This window comes from Mustela nivalis, assembly GCF_964662115.1.
Source record: "Mustela nivalis genome assembly, chromosome: 6".
Lineage (NCBI taxonomy): Eukaryota > Metazoa > Chordata > Mammalia > Carnivora > Mustelidae > Mustela > Mustela nivalis.
Window position 1 is genome coordinate 34,512,525 of NC_139025.1, and position 22,840 is coordinate 34,535,364.

Consider the following 22,840-nt stretch of genomic DNA (forward strand, 5'->3'; position numbering starts at 1 on the left):
GGTAAGTGAAATAAATCAGACAGAAAATATGGTGAACCTTGACGTGGAAATGGTAAGTAAAATAAATCAGACAGAAAAGTACAAATACTCTATGATTCCATCTACATGTGGAATTTTAAAAAATGAACTCATAGAAACAAAGAAACTGTGAGTTGCTAGCAATAGGGGCTGATGAGATGGGGGACATGCATGAAGGTATAAAGTAGAAACTGAGACTAAGAGGTGCCTATGTGGCTCAGTTGGTTAAGCATGTGCCTTTGGCTCAGGTACTGAGCCCAGGACCCTGGCATTAAGCCCTACATTGGTCTCCCTGCTCAGTGGGGAGCCTGCTTCTCCCTCTCCCTCTGCCCCCAACTCGTGGTTGCTCTCTCTCTCTTAAATAAAATCTTTAAAAATATAAGAAACTTACACTGATAAAGTAAGTGCTTAGGAAATAATATACAGCATGGTACTTAGAGTTAACAATACTGTTTTGTATATTTGAATGCTGCTAAGAAAGAACAGTTCATGCAGTCTCACAAGGAAAAAATCTGAAACTATATGAGGTGTTGGATGTTAACTAAACTTATTGTGGTAACAATTTGGCAATATATACATATATCAAATCACTATACTATATACCCTGAACTAATACAGTTATATGCTGATTATGTATCAATAAAATTGGGAAAAAATTAAAGTTAAGGGAGGTGTGAAGATACTTTCTGACCAAATAAAGATATAGAGATTATAATATTGGAACCAAATTAAAACTCCAGATCTGAAAGGTATAAAACTGACATGAAAATTCACTAGAGGAATGCAATATTAAATATGAATTATGAGAAGAAAGAATTGATGAATCTGGAGATAGATAAATGGACACTTATGGAAACCAAAGAACAGAGAAGGAAAAAAAGAAAAACATGAACAGGGGCTCAGGGAAATAGGGGACACAACTAAAAGATACCAACGTGTATAATGAGAATATCAGAAAGAGAAAAAGTGAAAGGAGCAGACAAATATTACAAGAAAAAAATGGTTGAAACTTCCAAAATTTGATGTAAAACATTATGCATCTAAGAACCTCAACCAACACTAGTTAAGATAAACATAAAGAGATGCACATGTGGACACATCAACAACACTGAAAATGTGAAATCTCTAACTGAGAGCAATTAGAGAAAACAGAGTCATCACATACACTGGAACTCCAGTATGATAAACAATGGCATTCTCATCAGAAACAAGGAAAGCTAGAACACAGTAAAAATGGATAATATATTTAGACTACAGAAAGAAAAAAGCAACCTGTCAAACAAGACCTCAGACCAATGAAGTAATATTTTTTCTAAATGAAGGCAAAATAAAAACATTCACAAATAAGGAAAAATTGGCAGAATTTATTTCTAGCTGAACCCCCTCATAAGAAATACTTTTTAAAAAGCTTTCAGGACTGAAAGCAAATGACACCAAATTATAATCAAAATACACACACACACACACACACACACACACACACACCATGAAGTGCAAAGGTTATTAAGTATGCAACTATAAAAAAAAATAATTGCATATTTCTCCTTTTTTTTAATTGATTTAAAAAGCAATTGCATAAAATAGTATATATGTAATTATATTCTTGAGCCTGTAACACACAGAAACAAAATATAATTGACAGAACAGCACAAAAGGCTTGGGAAGGAGAATGCTGTACTGAGTTAGGAAATGACACTAGATGGTAACTCGAACCACAAGAATATAAAGAATCAAATGGTAAATAAAAATACTAATATAAAAAACACTATTACACACACACACTCACACACTTTCTTCTCTTAGTTTCTTGAAAAGACTTAAAATTATATAACCTAATAATAATAACAATGTTTGAATAGTCGACCTTTAAACACTAGGTGTTTGAACTATTCAGGTCCACTTATAAGCAGGCTTTTTAAATTACAGTATTGTAAATGTATTTTGACTTCTTGATCTTCTTGATGATTTTCTTAGTATTTACTTCATTTTCCCTAGCTTACTTTTCTGTAAGAATATGGTATATATAATACTTACAACATACAAAAGTATATGCTAATTGACTGCTTATATTATCAGTAAGGCTTCTGGTCAACAGTAAAAATCAGTAAACTGATTAAATCAGTAAACTGTTTTTGGGGAGTCACAGCAGATTTTTGACCACTAACACTCATGGTTTCAAAGGTCACCTATATCGTTGGGATGGTACAACATATATAGAGGAAATATGTGTAATAACTGTAGAAGGGAGAAGAGAATTACATAGGAATATTTTCATATCTCACTGAAACTGTTATTATAAATATATAGAATCTAATAAGATATTTGACAAAAGCTCTAGAGTAACTACTAAGAAAATATTTTTAAAATACAGTGAAAAATGTTAAAGGAATTATAATGTTATACTATTGGAAAATTGAATGTCCATATATACAAAAGAATGAGTTGTGTCCTTACATTACACAAATATTAGTAAAAATTGGATCAAAGACCTAAATGTATGACCTAAAAGTATAAAATTCCTAGAAGGAAACGTAAGGCAAACGCTTCATGACATTGCATTTGTCAATGATTTCTTGGGTATGACCCCAAAGATAGAGGCAACAAAAGAAAAAAGAGACAAATTGGACTTTGTTAAAATTAAAACAAACAAACAAACAAAAAAACTCTATATCAAACCATGATGTCAACAGAATCTAAAGGCAACCAAGAATGGAAGAAAATATTTACAAATCATATATCTAATAAGGGATGAATATCCAGAATACACAGAGAATGTTTAAACTTCAACAACAAAGAAACAAACAACCCAATTTAAAAATAGGCAAAGAGCTTGAACAGACCTTTCTCCAAAGAAGATATACAAATGACCAATAAGCACAAGAAAAGATGGTCAACATCATAAATCATTTGGGAAACGCAAATCAAATAAATGAGATACCACCTCGCAGCCATTAAGATGACTTCAATTTTAAAAAAAAGGAAAATAATAAGTGTGGAGAGAATATGGAGAAATTAGAACCTGTATGCACTATTTGTGCAAATTTTAAAAGATACAGCCATTGTGGAAAATAATATGGCAGTTTTTAAAAAGGTTAAAAGTAGAATTACCAAAGAATCATCCATTTTCATTTCTGGGTATATATCCAAAAGAATTAAAAGCAGGATTTGAAGAAGTATTTGTATAGCAAAATTCATAGCAGCATTTTTCATATTAATTAAAATGTGGAAGGAACCTAAGTATCTACTGACAGATGAATCAATAAATGTGGTATATGTATTCAGTGGAACCCAAAAAGAAAGAAACTTTGACATACACTACAACACAAATGAACTCTCATATGCTGTGTGAAATAGGCCAGTCACAAAAGAACAAATATTGTATGATCCTATTTATAGGAAGTTTCTGAAGTAGTCATCTTCTTAAAGACAGAAAGTAGAATACTGGTGGCCAACAGCAATTTCCTGAGAATTAGAGGGAGCGAAAAAATGGGAGTTAGTGTTTAACGAGTGGGGTTTCATTTAGAAGAGAGGAAAACATTCTGGAGATAGATATCAACCAAACAACATGAATGTACTTAATATTTTTGGAAAGTACACCTAAAAATTGTTAAGATGGAAAATTTTATGAGCATTTTGCCACTTTAAAAAAACTGGGGAATAAAAAGGAGTCAACCATTTCAGAGAATACCTTGGTATTTCCTTAAAATGCTAAACATGAAGTTACTATATAGACTAGCAATTCCATTCCTTGCTATATATCAAAGAGAAAAGAAAATGTATTTCCCTACAAAAACTTTACATGAATGTTTATAAGAGTATTATTCATAACAACAAAAAGTGGGACAATCCAAAAGCCTATAAACTGATAAATGGATAAATAAAATATGGCATATCCAAAATGGCCATGGTGGAAAAGTATGGAGATTCCTCAAAAAATTAAAAAATAGAGCTACCCTATGACCCAGCAATTGCACTACTGGGTATTTACCCCAAAGATACAGATGTACTAAAACGAAGGGCCATATGCACCACAATGTTCGAAGCAGCGATGTCCACAATAGCCAAAATGTGTGAAGAGTCATGATGCCCTTCAATAGAAGAATGAATAAAGATGTGGTCCACATACACAATGCAATATTACTCAGCCACCAGAAAGGATGAATACCCATCTTTTGCATCAACATGACTGGGACTGTAGAAGATTATGCTAAGTGAAATAAGTCAAACAGAGAAAGTCAATTATCATATGGTTTCACTTATATGTAGAACATAAGGAACAGCACAGAGGACATTAGAAGAAAGAAGGGAAAAATGAAGGGGGAGAAATCGGTGTGGGAGACAAGCCATGAGAGACCATGGACTCTGGGAAACAAACTGAGGGTTTCAGAAGGGTAGGGGGGGTGGGAGAATGGGAGAGCCTGGTGATGGGTATTAAGGAGGACACAAATTGTACAGAGCACTGGGAGTTATATGCAAACAATGAATCATGGAACACTACATCAAAAACTAACGATGTACTGTATGGTGACTGACCTGACACAATAAACAAACAAACAAACAAATAAATAAATAAATATTTGTTTGTTTGGCATATCCAAAGGAATATCCTCACAATAAAAATAATGAAGTACTAACACATATTATAAGATGAATGAATTTTTAAATTACTATGCTCAATGAAAGACGCCAATCACAAAAGGACACATTTATTCATTCTGCAAAAATCCAAAACAGGCAATTAACAAAGACAATAAGTACATTAATGATTGTCTAGGAAGGATGGGAGGGTTCTGAAACAATGAATTCTGGAACACTGAAAAGAAATTTTAAAAAAATTTTGATGGTTATAATGACTGCACAACTCTGAGAATATACTAAAAACCACTGAAGTTGTAATTTTTTTTTAAAGATTTTATTTACTTATTTGACAGAGAGAGACACAGCAAGAGAGGGAACACAAGCAAGAGAAGTGGGAGAGGGAGAAGCAGGCTTCCCACAGGGCAGAGATCCTGATGCGGGGCTCGATCCCAGGACCCTGGGATCATGACCTGAGCTGAAGGCAGACGCTTAATGACTAGGCCACTCAGGCACCCCTGAATTTATGATTTAAATCAGTGAATTGTATGGTATATGATTTACACCTTTAGTAAAGAATAAACTATTTAAAATAAAAAAGATCCCTAGGAAAGGGAAGTCATGTATCTAATTAGGCTTCCTACTTACCCCACCCACCCACCCCCCAAAAAGTGAAAGTATATTCACAAAGAATTAGAGGACATATAACAAAACATAATTTTAACAAGTCTAAATGCCCTCAGTGACAGCCAGGTCAAATCTAAAACACTGTGTTCAGTTCTTGCCTTTACACTCAAAATATAGCTTATTCTGGGTGGTTTTCTCAAATCCAATTATCTTGACTAAGTCACTGATCTGAATAAACCAATGAAATAACTAAACTAAAAAGTTATAAATAACATATACAAAAAATTATCTAATTTTACCCTTTTGGGAATATGATATACATTATACCAGGATACATAATTGAGTTTTGGCCTACATGTTTTTAGCAATATCTGATATTCTCCCAAGCCACTGGGCTCTATAGAATCTTCCTGGAAGCAAAATGAGAAAGTGGAATTTCATTAAATATGCTATTAGTTATTTATAGAAAAGGAAGCCATAAAATAGAACTTTACAAGGAGAAAAGAAAACTACCACCTTCTTAGCTTACTTTTTAAATTATAGTTTAAGTAACAAGTTATATGAAAGTTTTTGTCAAAATAAACTGTTCGGAAATACATTTGAAAAACTTGTCAGGGATCTTACTTTCATCAGGAAAAAATGGAATTTTTTCTTCACTGTATCTGTTCTCAGTATTCTGAGCATCAAGTACTTATAAACCTAAACCATAAGGATTGGTGAGGTTATCACTTCCTTTTGCTCCTGGAGTTAGGTCTCAATATCTCATACACACGGACAAAGACACTAAGCCTTGAGAACCAGTGTTGATCAAAATTTAAATAGAGCCATCAGGTCACTAGAGAGTACATTTTTGTACTGAACATCAACAAAGGGCTGAATATTAGAATCAGAACTACCTGGATAATGGAAAAAATGTAGGCTTTCCCATTGTATATTGCCTATATAGACCACACACACACAACGGTAATATAGTGTAAAAGCCACAATAGATGTTTAGATAACACATAAGAGGACCATACAGGAGATCATAAAGAGTAGCAAGGAGGGGGCACCTGGGTGGCTCAGTTGTTAAGCGTCTGCCTTTTTAGCTCAGGTCATGATCCCAGGATCCTGGGATTGAGCCCCACATCGGGCTCCCTGCTCCTTGGGAGGCCTGCTTCTCCCTCTCCCACTCTCCCTACTTGTAGTTGCTCTCTTGCTGTCTCTCTTTCTCTCTGTGTCAAACAAATAAATAAAATCTTTAAAAAAAGGGGGGGGGGGTAGCAGGGAGGAAAAACACTAGCTCAATCAGCTCAACCAGACTTCACACTTAAATGCATTACCTTAAAAAAAAAAAAATTAGGCTTTCTTTAAACTTAACTTTCATTTAGTTTCTCTCAGAAGGGAAAAAAAAATTAGGGTACTTACAGTTTACTATACTGTTTAGGTAGTAGAAAAAGCAGCAAGGACTGGTCTACTTGAAATTACAGCCCCAAAGTCTAGATTTTCCCAGCTGTGTAGAGGTAATTTAATTCTCTGTAATCTCTCAAAGAAAAGTATTTAATAATTTTTAAACTCTCAGAATATCTCTGAAAGAAACAACCAGTTTGTCCTACCTTTCCTTTTGTCATTTTCTTCCTAATTTGGGTTGTGCCACAAGCAGGTGTTTCTTAAGAAACTCATTAGAGAAGCATACTTATGCAAACTTTTTATTAGCAAACCTCTTTACCTGCCTATTTGGTTATCTTCCCATCCCACAGCCAGAAATCTTCCACTGAAAAACCCATAGAAGAGTTCATAAAATGGACTCAACTGCCATTATTCCATTGGGGTTATTGCTTTATAGGTGTTAAATCTCACAGTCTTTTAGTTTCTGTGGTCTCACTCTTCAGATACCAACATAAACCAAAACAAAGAAAAACAAAAACTGAGGAGAAAAAGACAGATAGATGACAGATAAAACCTTATTGTGAGAGAACAATTAAAGATCAAAACTCATATACCTACAGATCATACAGAAAAAAAATTTCCAAACATTTTGAAGTCAGTGCCAAGAGGCAGTCATATTTCTTTCCCTAAATATTCCCCAGTCATTTTTTAAAATTTTATTTATGTATTTGACAGAAAAAGAGAGAGAGAGAGCATGCACATGCAGGGGGAGTGGCAGGCAGACGGAGAGGGAGAAGCAGGCTTCCCAGTGAGCAGAGAACCCAATGTGGGGCTTGATCGCAGGACCCTGATATCATGACCTGAGCCAAAGGCAGCCTCTTAACCAACTGAGCCACCCAGGTGCCCCAGTCATATTTTTGACAAACATAGGAAACAAATTAAATCAAATGCCAAGTCAAGTCATTGTGCTATACACCTTAAAATTATATAATGCTATATGGCAATTATATCTCAATAAAACAGAGAAAAAAAATAAAATAAAGCCAAGAAAGTCAAAACTAAGGCTGGAAGTGGAAAGAGCACAATGCTTCTTTGTCAGGTAGCCCATCACTATGCAGTTTTATGAGCTGAGATAAATCACAACTCAAACAAGCTTTGAAATAATTAATATTTAATAAGTTTATTATTAAACGTATTAAACTTATTAAATAAGACTTGGTGTAGGAAGGAAAATTCCAAAAACAGTGTGGCAAACAGACACTAAGGTGATCTCCAATGATCCCCTCCCTTTGAGTGTGAGTAGAACCTGTGACTTCCTTCTAACTAAAAGAACAGAGCAAACCTGACACTGTATCACTCCAATGACCAGAATATTCCAACCCAAAGCAAAATAATGCACATTCCTCTAGAGCGCACATGGAGCATTCTCCAGTACAGGTCCCACACTGGGTCACAAATCAAGTCTCAACTGGTACCAAAAGACATATTCTCAGACCATAATGCTTTGAAACTTGAATTCAATCACGAGAGGAAATTTGGAAGGAAAGAAAATACGTGGAGGCTAAAAAGCACCCTACTAAAGAATGAAAGGATCAACCGGGAAACTAAAGAAGAATTTAAAAATTCATGGAAATAAATGAAAATGAAAACACAACTGTTCAAAATCTTTGGGATGCAGCAAAGACAGTCCTAAGAGGGAAGTGTATAGCACTACAAGCCTTTCTCAAGAAACAAGACTTCAAATACACAACCTAAAGGAGCTGGAGAAAGAAGAGCAAATAAAGCTTAAGCCCAGCAAGGGAAGAGAAATAATAAAGACCAGATCAGAAATCAATGAGATAGAAACCAGAAAAAGAGTAGAACAAATCAACGAAACTAGGAGCTGTTCTTCAAAAGAATTAATAAGATTGATAAAACACCTGGCCAGACTTATCAAAGAGAAAAGAAAAAGGACCAAATAAATAAAATCATGACTGAAAGAGGAGAGATCACAACCAATACTGAAGAAATACAATTGTAAGAACATATTATGTGCAACTATATGCCAACAAATGGGCAATCTGGAAGAAATGGATGCATTCCTAGAGACGTATAAACTACCAAAACAAAACCAGTAAGAAATAGAAAAACTGAACTGATTTAAATTAAAGGAGCAATCAAAAAATCTCCCAACAAGCAAGAGCCCAGAGCCAGATGGCTTACTGGGGGGAATTCTACTAAACATTTAAAGAAGAATTAATAGCCATTCTTCTGAAGGTGTTTCAAAAAACTGAAATGGAAGGAAAACTTCTAAACTCTTTCCGTAAGGCCAGCATTACCTTGATCCCCAAACCAGACAAAGACCCCACCAAAAAGGAAAGTTAAAGACCAATATTCCTGATGAACATGGATGCAAAAATTCAGTGTAAAATACTAGTCAATAAGATCCAACAGTACATTAAAAGGATTATTCACCACGACCAAGTGAGGGATTTATCCTGGGTGCAAGGTTGGTTCAATATCCATAAATCAATGTGATATACTACCTAAATAAAAGAAAGGACAAGAACGGTATAATCCTTTCAATAGATGCAGAAAAAGCATTTAACAAAGTACAGTATATTTTCTTGATTACAACTTTTCACAGTGTGGGGATAGAGGGCACATCCCTTAATATAAAAGCCATCTATGAAAAGCCCACAGGAAATATCATTCTCAGTGGGGAAAAACTGAAAGCTCTTCTCCTAAGGTTAGGAACACAGCAGGGATATCTACCATCACCATTGCTGTCCAACATAGTACTAGTAGTCGTAGCCTCAGGAATCAGACAACAAAAAGAAATAAAAGGCATCCAAATCGGTAAAGAAGTCAAACTCTCACTCTTTGAAGATAATATGATACTTTACATGAAAAACCCAAAAGACTCCAGTCCATCCCAAAATTGACAGAACTCATACAGGAATTCAGCAACATGGCAGAATATAAAATCAATGCACAGAAATCAGTTACATTTCTATACACTAACAACAGACAGAAGAGAAGTTGAGTCGATCCCATCTATAACTGTACCCAAAAATCAAAAGATAGCTAGGAATAAATCTAACCAAAGAGGCAAAGGATATATACTCAGAAAACTATAGAATACTCATGAAAGAAATTGATGAAGACACAAAGAAATGGAAAAATGTTCCATGCTCTTGAATTGGAAGGACAAATATTGTGAAAATGTCTATGCTAACCAGAGAAATCTACACATTCAATGCCATCCCTATCAAAATATTATCAAGTTTTTTCACAGAACTAGAACAAATAATTGTACAATTTGTATGGAACCAGAAAAGATCTCAAATAGCCAAAAGAATGTTGAAAAAGAAAGCCAAAGCTGGTGGCATCAAAATTCCAGACTTCAAGCTCTATTACAAAGCTGTAATCATCAAGACAGTATGGTACTGACACAAAAACGGACCCCTAGATCAATGGAACAGAATAGAGAGCCCAGAAATGGACCCTCAACTCTATAGTGAACTAATCTTCAACAAAGCAGGAAAGAATATCCAGTGGAAAAAAGACAGTTTCTTCAATAAATCGTGTAGGGAGAATTGGACAGCCACATGCATTAGAATGAAACCAGACCACTTTCTTATTACACCATCCACAAAACTAGAGACAAAATGGATGAAGGATCTAAATGTGAGACAAGAATCCATCAAAATCCTTGAGGAGAACATGGGCAGCAACTTTTTTGACCTCTGCTGCAGCAATTTCATGTCTACAAAGGCAAGGCAAACTAAGGCAATTATGAACTATTGGGACTTCATCAAGATAAAAAGCTGTTGCACAGCAAAAGAACAGCTGACAAAATCAAAAGACAACAGACAGAATGGGCGAAGATATTTGCAAACGACGTGTCAGATAGAGGGCTTGTATCTAAGATCTATACAGAACTTAACAAACAACACCCAAAGAACAAATAATCTAATCAAGAAATATTTTAGTATATGTGCTGCCGAAGCGAGCACTCTAATCAAGAAATAGGCAGAAGTTATGAACAGACCTTTCTCCAAAGTAGGGATCCAAATGGCCAACAGACACATGAAAAAAATGCTCAACATCACTCAGCATCAGGGAAATGCAAATCAAAACCACAATAAGATATCACCTCAACACCTGTCAGGATGGTAAAAATTAACAAGTCAGGAAATGTCAGATGTTGGCGAGGATGTGGAGAAAGGGGAATGTTCTTACACTGTTGGTGGGAATGCAAATTACTGCAGCTACTCTGGAAAACAGTATGGAGGTTGCTCAAAAAAGTTGAAAATGTAACTACTCTATGACCCAGCAATTGCATTTCCAGGTATTTACACCAAAGATACAAAGAGCAATCCAAAGGGGTATCTGCACCCCAGTGTTTACAGCAACAAAGTCCACAATAGCCAAACTATGGAAAGAGCCCAGATGTCCAGCAACAGATGAACATCTTCTTTACCTAAACAAGTTGTGGTATATATTTACAATGGGATATTATGCAGACATCAAAAAATGAAATATTTCCATTTGCAACACTGTGGGTGGAACTAGAGGGTATTATGCTAAGTAAAATAAGTCAATCAGAGAAAGACAATTATCACATGCTCTCAGCAATATGTGGAATTTAAGAAACAAGGCAGAGGATCACAGGGGAAGAGAGGGAAAAATGAAGCAAGATGAAACCAGAGAAGGAGATAAACCAGAAGAGATTCTTATTCTTAAAAACAAACTGAGGGTTTCTAAAGGGGATGAGGGTAGAGGGATGGGGTAACTTGCTGATGGACATTGGGGAGGGTATGTGTTATAATCTGGGTATTATATAAGACAGATGAATCACAGATCTGTACCCCTGAAACAAATAATACATTATATGTAGAAAATAATACATTATATGTAGAAAGAAAGAAAGAGAAAGAAAGGAAGGAAGGAAGGAAGGAAGGAAGAAAAAAGAGAAAGAAGGAAAGAAAGAAAAAATTACTACAAATATACTACCAAATTCCAATCAAGAGCCTTTGGGCAGGCAAGCAAATGTTCTATTTTGAAAAATTAACAACTTTTGACAATGTACATTCTTTTTTAAATTAACAACTGAAAATCAGTATACAGTAGACCTCTCTTAGTTTAACCAATCTTTTTTTCTGAGACAACCTTCTCTCTCATTTAATTAGAGTATCCTACCATTCTAGTAACAGGTATCTATCCCATGACTAATCAACCAAGATAGACTGCTACAGTGACTGCCTGATGTCACATGACCATATTAACCAGATCAACAAAATCAGAATTCTTCCATGGAATTTTACATTTCAGAACTGGAAGTGAAGAGAGATCATGCAGTTAGAAGAAAGGAAACTAGAGTAAGTTAGAGACATCTCCCTGGTTTCATGGAGAAACTTATTCTCACTTATTCATGAGTGAGAATAAAGCCAATAAAGACCAAAAGATATGATGGCAGAGGGTGACAAACAAATACAATTGCACAAACTCCTTAAGTCTATTATTTGGGGTTTCCATACTTGACCAGGGTTTTAAGCTCTCCTGATTCCATGATAAGTGCATAGCTACATAAGTCTATCAAGTCCAATTTTATTTTTTAAGTTAGTTTGACTCAGGTTTCTGTAAATTAGATAATCCACTAAATAAAATGATACATTACTTATTTAATTTAAAAATTCTAATACTGGGGACACCTGGGTGGTATCAGTCAGTTAAGTGTCCAACTCTTGATTTCAGCTCAGGTCATGATTTCAGAGTTAGGAGATGGAGACCCGCACGAGATGCCATGTTCAATGTAGCATCTGTTTGAAATTCTCTCTCACTCTCCATCTGCCCCTTCTCTTGCTCATTCTCTCACTCTCTAAAAATAAATAAATAAATTCTTTTTAAAAATTTCCAATACTGTATGCCTCAGATCTCCAACTCAGATATTGTCCATCTTTAATCATATATGGTCTTTGATTATAAGAATAATACCTGTTAAACCTAATTCTGAAGAACTTAATACAAGCATCTAGTAATTTTTTTTGATTGATAAATTCTAAAATGAATAAACTCACAAAAAAATTAAACATACATTCTCAGGAATGTTTGGAATGAAAGAAATGAGGGAAAGTCTTCTAAAAGCAAAGTTAAAATCCGAAGTCTCTGGATTTGCAGTTCTGACATAGAACATAGTACTATAATATTATTCTATCAATATTATTCTATACTATACCCATTCTATTCAAGCCTAGATTAAGCTCTATTGTCCCAATATATAACTTACAGACTAATAAATACATAATCCAAAAAAGAAACTCATTAAAAATGATAATAACTTACATTTAGAGATAAAATTACATAGATAATTTTGGTAGCTGTCTTAGATTTAGCAGAACTATTGGAAGCAGAGCAAAATGAATGATCAATAACATTTAAACAGCTGCCATTAAATGCATTTTCACATCAAATGAATTTATCTTTAGAGAAACAAATGATAACAATATAAAAATTCTTGTATTTTGTTTAATAAACATTAAAGGACTCAGAGATACTGTAAAAATGAAATTTAATAAATAGACATAAAAAACATTAACTAAATTTAAGTACCTGAACATGCGGTATCAGAATATACAGCTTCACGGAAAATAACCACTTCGAAAACCACTGTTTATCCTCTGCTGACTGGCATTTTTAAGAAATTCAGTTCACCATAGCAACCTGTCTTAACACTAGCAGATAAGTACAGGCTAAATTTAGATATGATTGCTTTCCAGACAGCAATCCTGTCTTTGGTTCACATTTAATGCCATGATCCAGAGGACCAAAATATCACTCAATCAGAATGTAGTGTGAAGTCAAGTATATTCAGGGAGATAGAGCTATGTTTCAGAACCATGAAAAGAAGTTTCCACCAAAAAAGGTAAGATTTGTAAAGAAGTACATTAAAGTACATAAAACTTCCATGTTTAAGGAATTTACATTACAATCAGATATAACTATTCTATTCAATTTTATCTATGAAATCCTGTGATTAAGTTCTAATCATTAATAATATCAAAATACATTTCAACTAGCATGCTGTTATTATTACACTGCATTTCCAATGTGGCATTACCTAACTAAAAAAGTGATTTCTTTTACACAAAAACAATTCTTTACAGATGAGGTATACAAGAATTGTAGTAATACATGGCAAGTAATACAATACAATATAAGGGAAATGGATTGATTAAAATGCTATTGTAACAAAATTACTATGGGCAAATTTATGGTTCATAATATTCATAATAATAATGAAAGGAAATAACAGTTTTATACAGTTTACTGCATAATATGCCAAAGTTCATAACAGACATTTTTCTGTAATCTCTAGATGACTTCCAATGAAATCATTAAAAAGACAAAATATAAAGAAGTAAGTGAAGTTCAATTAGAAATACCAAGAACAGGGGCGTGTGGGTGGCTCAGTGGTTTGGGCCTCTGCCTTCGGCTCGGGTCATGATCTCAGAATCCTGGGATCGAGTCTTGCGTCAGGCTCTCTGCTCAGAGGGGAGCCTGCTTCCTTCTCTCTCTCTCTGCCTGCCTCTCTGCCTACTTGTGATCTCTCTATCTGTCAAATAAATACATTAAAAAAAAAAAAAGAAATACCAAGAACATATCACAGAACACCCATTAGAATGTCCTATCAACAACAACAAAAACACAAACAAACAGGAAATAATGAGAATTGGTGAGGAAGTCGAGAAATTGGAAACTTGTGCACTATTGGAGGGAATATAAAATGATGCAGTCAATATGGGGAAAAAAGTATAGCAGTTCTTCAAAAATTAAAATTGAGTTACCATATGATGTAGAAATTCTGCTCCTGTGTATACAACCAAAAGAACAGAAAGCAGAGTCTCAAAGAGATAATTGCACATCCATGTTCATAGCAGTATTATTCACAATAGACAAAAGCTAAAAGCAATGCTGTGTCCACTGATGGATGAACAGATAAACAAAACGTGTTATACATATATCCAACAGAATATTAGTAAGCCTTAAAAAAGGAATTCTTATACATGCTACAAAATGGGAGAACTTCCATGGGACTATTATGATAAGTAAAATAAACCAACCACAAAAACAAATACTGTATGATTCTACTTATGTGAAATTTCCACAGAAGTCAAAATCATAGACACAGAAAGCATGATAGTAGTTGCCAAAGACTAGAAGATGGATGGGGAGTTACTGCACTGCAGTTCTGTAAGATGAAAAATTTCTAGGGATCGACTGCATAACAGTCTGTGTACACTTCACATTACTGAATCATACAATTAAAATTGGTTGAGATGGTGAATTTTATGTTATTTTTATTTTATGACAATTAAAAGAAATACTGAGAAAATAGACAAGAAAAAGTATTTCTTGATCCATACATAATTTATCTAGGAGTCAGAATTAAGATCCATTTGATCATCCTTTTTTATAAATCATAAGAGGTTATAAATTGGTAATATATTTTCAAAATCTGGATATCACTGAAACAATTTAAAATACACTGAATAACATTAAGGGGGGGAAAAAGAGAAGAATTACATATTTGCCAGGTTGTACAAAATTCTCGAAGAATATAAACTTTCCCTGTTTGACTACAAAGAAAATTACTAGTATCCTGCATTGTAAATTACATTTCTAGTGTCAAGAATTCTGCTATGAATTAAACTACTCTTCCTATATCTGACTTATATAACACATATCTACGATGGTCCTAAACTTTTTTTTTTTAAGATTTTATTTATTTATCTGACAGAGATTACAAGTAGGCAGAAGGGCAGGCAGAGAGAGAGGAAGGGAAGCAGGCTCCCTGCTGAGCAGAGAGCCTGATGTGAGGCTCTATCCCAGGACCCTGGGATCATGACTTGAGCTGAAGGCAGAGGCTTAGACCCACTGAGCCACGCAGATGCCCTAAGGATTTCTGCAAATTAAACAAGACACACCCACCTATACCATGCATATCATCGCCATCAACACAGTGAATAGTACAAACAGGTGTTTAATTCTGTTAGCCCTTTTCATTCTTTAGTTATTTTTCCTCTTTTGATACTTAAACAGCTTTAATAATTTCTATAAATGTTTCTGAGTTCAAACAACTATTTCCGTTAAATGGTATATAACGAAGTAATAAGAAACCGAAAGTATAAATATGTAATATGTTTTGCTTTTCATCTTCAGCATACAGTCAACGGGGATTTAAAAGTATTTTTGAGAATTACCTCTACAAAGAACACAACTAAATATAACTTAAAAAACGTTATATACAGTAATTCATTTGCACATAAGTCAACTCTAGCATAAATAACGAGAAGCAGCATAAATGATTTTTGGAATTTAAATAGCATGCATCCCTTAACTTAAAAAAAAGAAAAAAATTTATGTTATCATGCTAGAAAATAACTTCCTATTTGTATAAAAAGTATATATCACATTGGATATGTTTTTAATATGGTGAAACATCAAGCTAAATTTGACAATGCTTTTCAATTTGCCATTGAAAAACCACAAGTAAAACAAGAGGTCTTACAGCACAACAGAACATATTATACACACAGCAGAAGAAATCAGTCTTAAAATACTTAAAATCATAAACACAAGATGAACTTTTAAAACAGATAAAATTGTTCATTTTGAAATTTAATGCTCATGCAAATTACTAATTCAAACAAATCCTTAGACACATTCATCAGCAAGAAATGAATGTCAAAATCCTCTACTTGGTCTTACACTTAACACCTGTAGGAGTGCTATAGAAAAAATTATTCTTAGAATAACTACCAAAGAAGAGAGCTTCTCAGGTACCCCCTTTGCCTCAATCTTCCCACAAGTGACATGCTGCTCTCATTATTAAAACAATTCAAAATTTAGTAGAAAGGCCAGAATGTCTTTCTTAGGGATTCACAACTTTCTCATCTTTTTCTCTCATGGCATCCGTCCTTCATGTTCTTATAACATAGGTCACTCCATTCATTCAAACCCTGTAATTAGTTTTACCATACAATGGAAGCAAAATCTTGGGGACTGTAATATACACAGTCTAGATAAATGAGGGCCTATCACATTATTCTATTAGCCTGACACAGATTTAAAAGTATCAATTAATCACTTTTTGTTCTGCCTTTTCATTCTCCTCTGAGGCAATTAACCCTTAAAACTTCATTCACTTATAGACACACACTCACACAGACACACATACCACATTTGACTTCATTATGGTTTTTTTTTTTACTTTGCCCACATAGTATATATACTACTCGGAGTGTCAATACTGACCAGATAGCCTGGCTTCTCTTCAGCTTATTTTTCCCTTCTCTCTTTATCCTGATTCCTTTTGAATAGCCTTAGCGATTGTAATACTTAATTTTTCTTTATACATCAACTCCTTTCAGAATTAGCAGCTCAGGAATCTGGAGTATTTATCAAATGCCAGTTATTTCTTTAAGCAGCAGATTTTTTTACTGTAAAGACATTATTATTTCTGACATATTTTCAACTCAATGTTGCAACACAAACAATTCAGCTCCATATAGACCCATGAAGAATACATAAATCAATGAACAAATAGTAAAGATTTTTGTCAGGAGTTTGGAACAGAAGAGAGGTAAATGACTTTAAGAAAAAAATCCATACCCATGAGGTATATACTAAATGAATATTGTTATAGAATAATAACTCAGAATAAAACATTTCCCTTCATAACAACAGAAAAAAATACATTAATTTCTACATTAGGTATTTCCTTCCTTTAAGAATTTTGCTAAGGAAGAAATACATTGCTAAAATATGTATTAGAGTCATTAATAGCACATTTTGACAACTCTTAATAAAAAAAGTTCTTTCAAAGTGGTAAAGGCAAAAACAAATTCTCACTAAATTCTTACATTCAAGACTAATGCCAAGTTAAGAGAATGATGCTAAAGTAAGATATCTGGTATTCCAAAACAGAGACTCGGAATTTTCTCCAACCCATACAGTAGTAATCTCAGGGAAGTTTTCTTTCAAATGCTAAGATTAAATTTAAAATTTACTGCTAGGTTGCATAATGAATATTATTCTACATTCTCGGAAAAAGTACCAAATTCTCTCAAAACACTATAACTCATTGTTATAATCAATTATTCAAGTACAATTCTCCATAGCTTTTATATCATTAATGTCCAGATGAACACATTTTTTCCACAAAGACTACATAATACAGATAAATAATACGGTTGGGCCAAAAATATACCTTCAAATCATACAATAATGGAATAACATATTATTCATTCAAATGGATGAAATCTTTCAAAAACAATTACACAGTTTCCTCCTCTATCTATAAGGGAAACAGAATTCTTCATGCAAATAAATGTTATTTGACATTAATTTAATGGGAACATTTATATCAAGTTAAAAAACAGTTCTATTCTTGATTAAATATTTATAGGACTGAAAGGACAACTGTCAATTTTCAGTAGGATAAAGATCACAGAGAAAGAATATTGACATTCCTTTAGAGTGAGGAAAAGAGAAACAGATTAATAAAAAAAAATTGGGAAAACTGAGTTTACAAGTTCATTTCTAAATTCATTATATTAGAAACTTTAAGATTCAGTTATTTTCAAGATTCTGTATCTCGTGACTACATTTTTTTAAATGACTGGGGAATTCATTAAAGAATCAATATCCTTCAGATTCAACACATCCTTGTGTTTTATTCCTTGTAAAATACTCAATAAATTACTAATAAAATGTGTGGGAGTATACATTATATATGATGTGAAAGACTGATTTCCTGTTATATTTTACTGAATGTATTACATACCTCTTTAAGAAAGCACCTGCCAGCACTCCATTTTCCTTTTTCTGCAGCCTAAAGCTTAACTATTCTTGATTTTTTTTAAATGAAAGTGATATTACCATTAGGGTATGTTCATATAGAAGATAGGATGCATAATTTATAGTAAATATTAAATTATAAAAAATTAATTCATAAAATAAAATATAAAGTAACATTAAGAATATGAAAAATTAAGTCCTATGAAACTTTTCAAAAATTTTTGCTTATAAAACTATCTAATGTGGGACGCCTGGGTGGCTCAGTGGGTTAAAGCCTCTGCCTTCGGCTCAGGTCATGATCCCAGGGTCCTGGGATCGAGCCCCGCATCGGACTCTCTGCTCAGCGGAGAGCCTGCTTCCTCCTCTCTCTCTGCCTGCCTCTCTGCCTATTTGTGATCTCTGTCTGTCAAATAAAATAAAATCTTAAAAAAAAAAAAAACTATCTAATGTAAAATATCAAATGTATTCTAAATATTCAAGTATATTATAATTATTTTATATTTATAATTATACTTATAAATATTATAAGTTATCAAAAAGCTTAAAATTGACATGAACAAATTTAATTGAACCTTTCCCAGCAAATGAATTACTCATCACCTTCTCTACCCAGTATCTACTGCCAAGATATCATCAGCCATTAGTAAAGACTCCTTGAAAGTTGATCATTAGTCATAATGCTATCTCTTTTTCTAATATCTCTTTACAATGCTATCTCTTCTTCTAATATCTCTTCTATTTCTAAAAATAAACTATTCTATACCTTCATTTCTACTGAAACTGTTGAATGTCCTTCATTATACATAACACAAATTGTTAGAAAAGAAAAACTTACTCAATGTTAAATTAGTTCTCAGTTACACATCTTTTGAGTCACACTTATCAAAATTATGCTTAGTACTGAAAACCATATACTCACAAAGAAGGATCTTGTACGAGATCTTTGAGATTTATCCCACTGCGATCTTCTGCAAGATTCCTGAAGCAACTATCACTCACTAAACATGAAAGAGAAAAAGAAAATTAATTTTTGCTTGCATTTTATTTCAGTTACTACCAACAAAATGGAATTTTAAATTAAAACTGGATCTCTGGATAGGATTTTTCCAAAGATCAATGTTAATTTCTGGGCCTAACAGATTTAGCAACAAATATTAATATTCAATAACAAGCCAATGATCTAAGTATATCACCTTTATATAAATGCAACATATAAAAGAGTAAATACATGGGTCTAAATTCTGTTTTTACTTTTATAAGATTAAACTACCAGCACATAGTGGCAAGTCACTACTAGAAACAAAAAAGGACAAGTTGACCCCCTCAAATTATTATTTTTTTAAAAGATTTTATTTATTTATTTGACAGACAGAGATCTCAAGTAGGCAGAGAGGCAGGCAGAGAGAGAGGAGGAGGCAGGCTCCCTGCTGAGCAGAGAGCCCAATGTGGGGCTCGATCCCAGGACCCTGAGACCACGACCTGAGCCAAAGGCAGAGGCTTTAACCCACTGAGCACCCAGGTGCCACTCAAATTATATTTTAAAAGATATTAGATAGCAATGTGACTTAATAAGAATAAACTAGGAGAAAGTTCTGTTATCTGTCTATCTGTTCTTAGGTAAGATGAGCCTCCTATTGTTTTCATTTCTGGGAGAATTTGCCACTTCAAGCTATGAGTCAGAAAGAAGGACACTACTAGAGAAAAGAAAAACCAGCATAGTTCTTGATGGTTCACAGGCTGGCATGACATACTGAAATCCTATGGAACTCTAAGAAATTCTATGAAATCCTATGAAAGCCATTTTTTTTTTTTTTTTTTTTTTTTTGCTGGAACATCTGCTGAGGGCTAGAACAGCACAAAAGAGTTTGGAATGAGAAAGAAAAAATGGGCAGAGGGCAAATAATGTTTTCTATAGAGCTATGGTGATTAGAAGTCAAAGTCACACGACAACAGGCAGAGCCTACCACTTTCAGTGTATAATTTCAGGAGATCATCCCTAAAAAAAATCCGCTCTCAACCAAAAGCAAATGGAGGCAAGAGGGGTGAATAAAAGGGGGCAAAACTAAAAAGGTATAGAAAAACTTCTCACAATTTCACAGTACCTAAAAACAAAGTCACATCAGAAGTATCCGCAACACAAGTTTTACCCATAAAGACATTTAAGACCAGACGTAGACTAAGGATATCTAAGGCTTTCACTCTAACTACCTAGTTCAATTTGAAATTGAATTAAAGAGTTGGCACTTAATATTTAATAACATTTATATCAATTTCTTTGATCCTATAATAAATAGTATTTGGTATATGACAAAAATTACTACAAAGTATAGAAAAGGACCCAAAATGTAACCAATAAGCAAGAGAATAATTCCATATTTATATATATATGTGTGTGTGTGTGTGTGTGTGTATACCACATACATACACATACATCCATATATATACACACACACGTATATATATGCATAGATAGGTACTGACCCACAGATGATACAGAATCAGAAGACAAGAATTTTATGAAAATTTAAACTTTCAAAAAATTTATTTAACATAAGTTGAAGATACAGAAAATGTTCACAGTAGATGAAAGAAGGGAAATTTCAGCAAAGAATTAAAAGCTATTAAAAATAATCAAATAGTAATTTTAGAATTGAAAAATATAGTATCTGAAATTAAGAAATCAGTGGATCAGTTTTGGAGCTGACTAAACACAAAAACACAGGATTTGTGATCTTGAAGAGATCAACAGAAAACATCCAAACTGAAGCAAAGAGGAAAAAAAAATAAGTGAAAAGAACAGAGCAAAAGAAACATTGGAATCAAACAGCTCAATGTAACTGTAGTTGAGGAGAGAATGGGGCAAAAGCAGTATTTTCAGAACACCTGAGAATATTCCAAAACTGATTCATTGCACTAATTCACTGACTCAGGGAGTATAACCAACCCCACACCAGAAAAAGTAAAATAAAACAACATCAGCGGCCAAAGCACTGAAAATAAAAGATGGTAAGAAAATGGTAATAAAAAGATGGTAACAAAATCTTAAAAACAACCAGAAAGAGGAAAAAGGACACATCACTGTCAAAGGAAAAACAGTAAAACTGACAGCTAAGTATGCGACATAAACAATGGAATCCAGAAATCATGGAAAGCTTTGATTAATATGCTAAGGGAAAACTGGAAATCTTGAAGTCTAGACCTTGATAAAATATCACCCCAAATTAAATACAAAATAAAAACTTTACTTAAATGGTATTTTTGTATTTATTACTATTAATAATAAATGATGAGCTATTTTCTATTTCAATTTAACAATTTTATTCTATGTATCTTAAAGAGTCATTTCCAACCTGCATATAGAACAAGAAGAATATGACATTCACCTTATTCCTTTCAAAGATCCACTACCTAGTATTTTTTTCCCACTACCTAGTATTTAATTTGGATTTTGTATTCCCTTTTTTAATAGAGTTCCTCAAAATTATAAATCTGGATCTCTCTCTGAAATAAACAATAATACATATAAACAATGATGCTATAAAAACATTTGAAGTTGAAAAAATTGGATTCCTTTTTATTAATTCCCAAGAGATACTTCCCATGTTTCACTATTTTTGCAATGAATGGAATAATTTTAATTAATATATAATTTTCATTCCATATTTAGCAGGCACTCATCTCAACCTGTTGATTTAAGACAAATTTCCTGCTTTTTATAATTTTAATACAAATTCTCTTTATTACACCACTTTCTGAGTCGGGCCAAAAAGAAAAAACTAAAATGTTGGCACACTGTAAGAAAAGTTGGTTTCCTGCTGAGCTTAACTAAAATTGAAGCTGTAATATATCATAAAATTTGTTCTCAAAAGTTTCTTGCCCACTTTGGCAAATATGAGATCTTAGTTATAGACTTCAAGAGCCTGAAAGTTTTGCAGGCTTAATTAAAATGGAATAAACCTTTGTTCCTTTAAAGGCTTGCTAGTCAGCTATCTGTGAAATGAGTTTTGCCAAAGAAGGCACTTTTCTAAAATTCATGTTCTATACAACTTCTAAGTTAAAAACAAAGCAAGAAATTGAAATAGTCTCAACAAAAATTCTAAAACTTTAGCTAACAATATATGCTACAGTTAAAGCTTTTATTCCACCAACACAAAGAAGTTTTCATTTTGAATTATAAGTAAGAATATAGCAATTTTTAAGAAGTAAACATAATCTTTTTTTGTATGTAAACATATTAAAATCAATTCGTTTGGGTCACGATATTTTACTGTTTTTTACACCACCACTACCACCCCAAGTGTATGATGACTACAGGAACTACGATGTTCTTTACTCCACTAATAAAAAGTTGTAAACATGTCGTCACAAAAATCAAACAATATGGGAGAAAGTACAATGGAAATAGAAA

The 22,840-nt window shown here is 33.4% G+C and overlaps 1 protein-coding gene across 16 annotated transcripts in view; it reads right to left on the reverse strand.

Moving 5' to 3' along the window:
* The window catches only part of GPHN (gephyrin), a 643,001-nt gene that overhangs the window by 477,389 nt on the left and 142,772 nt on the right, over positions 1 to 22,840 (reverse strand). For all 16 annotated transcript variants that reach the window (XM_082734092.1, XM_082734090.1, XM_082734087.1 and 13 more), the window contains exon 2: positions 19,352 to 19,430. In XM_082734092.1, the coding sequence (XP_082590218.1) occupies positions 19,352 to 19,430 (79 nt within the window). The remainder of the gene's footprint in view (positions 1 to 19,351; positions 19,431 to 22,840) is intronic.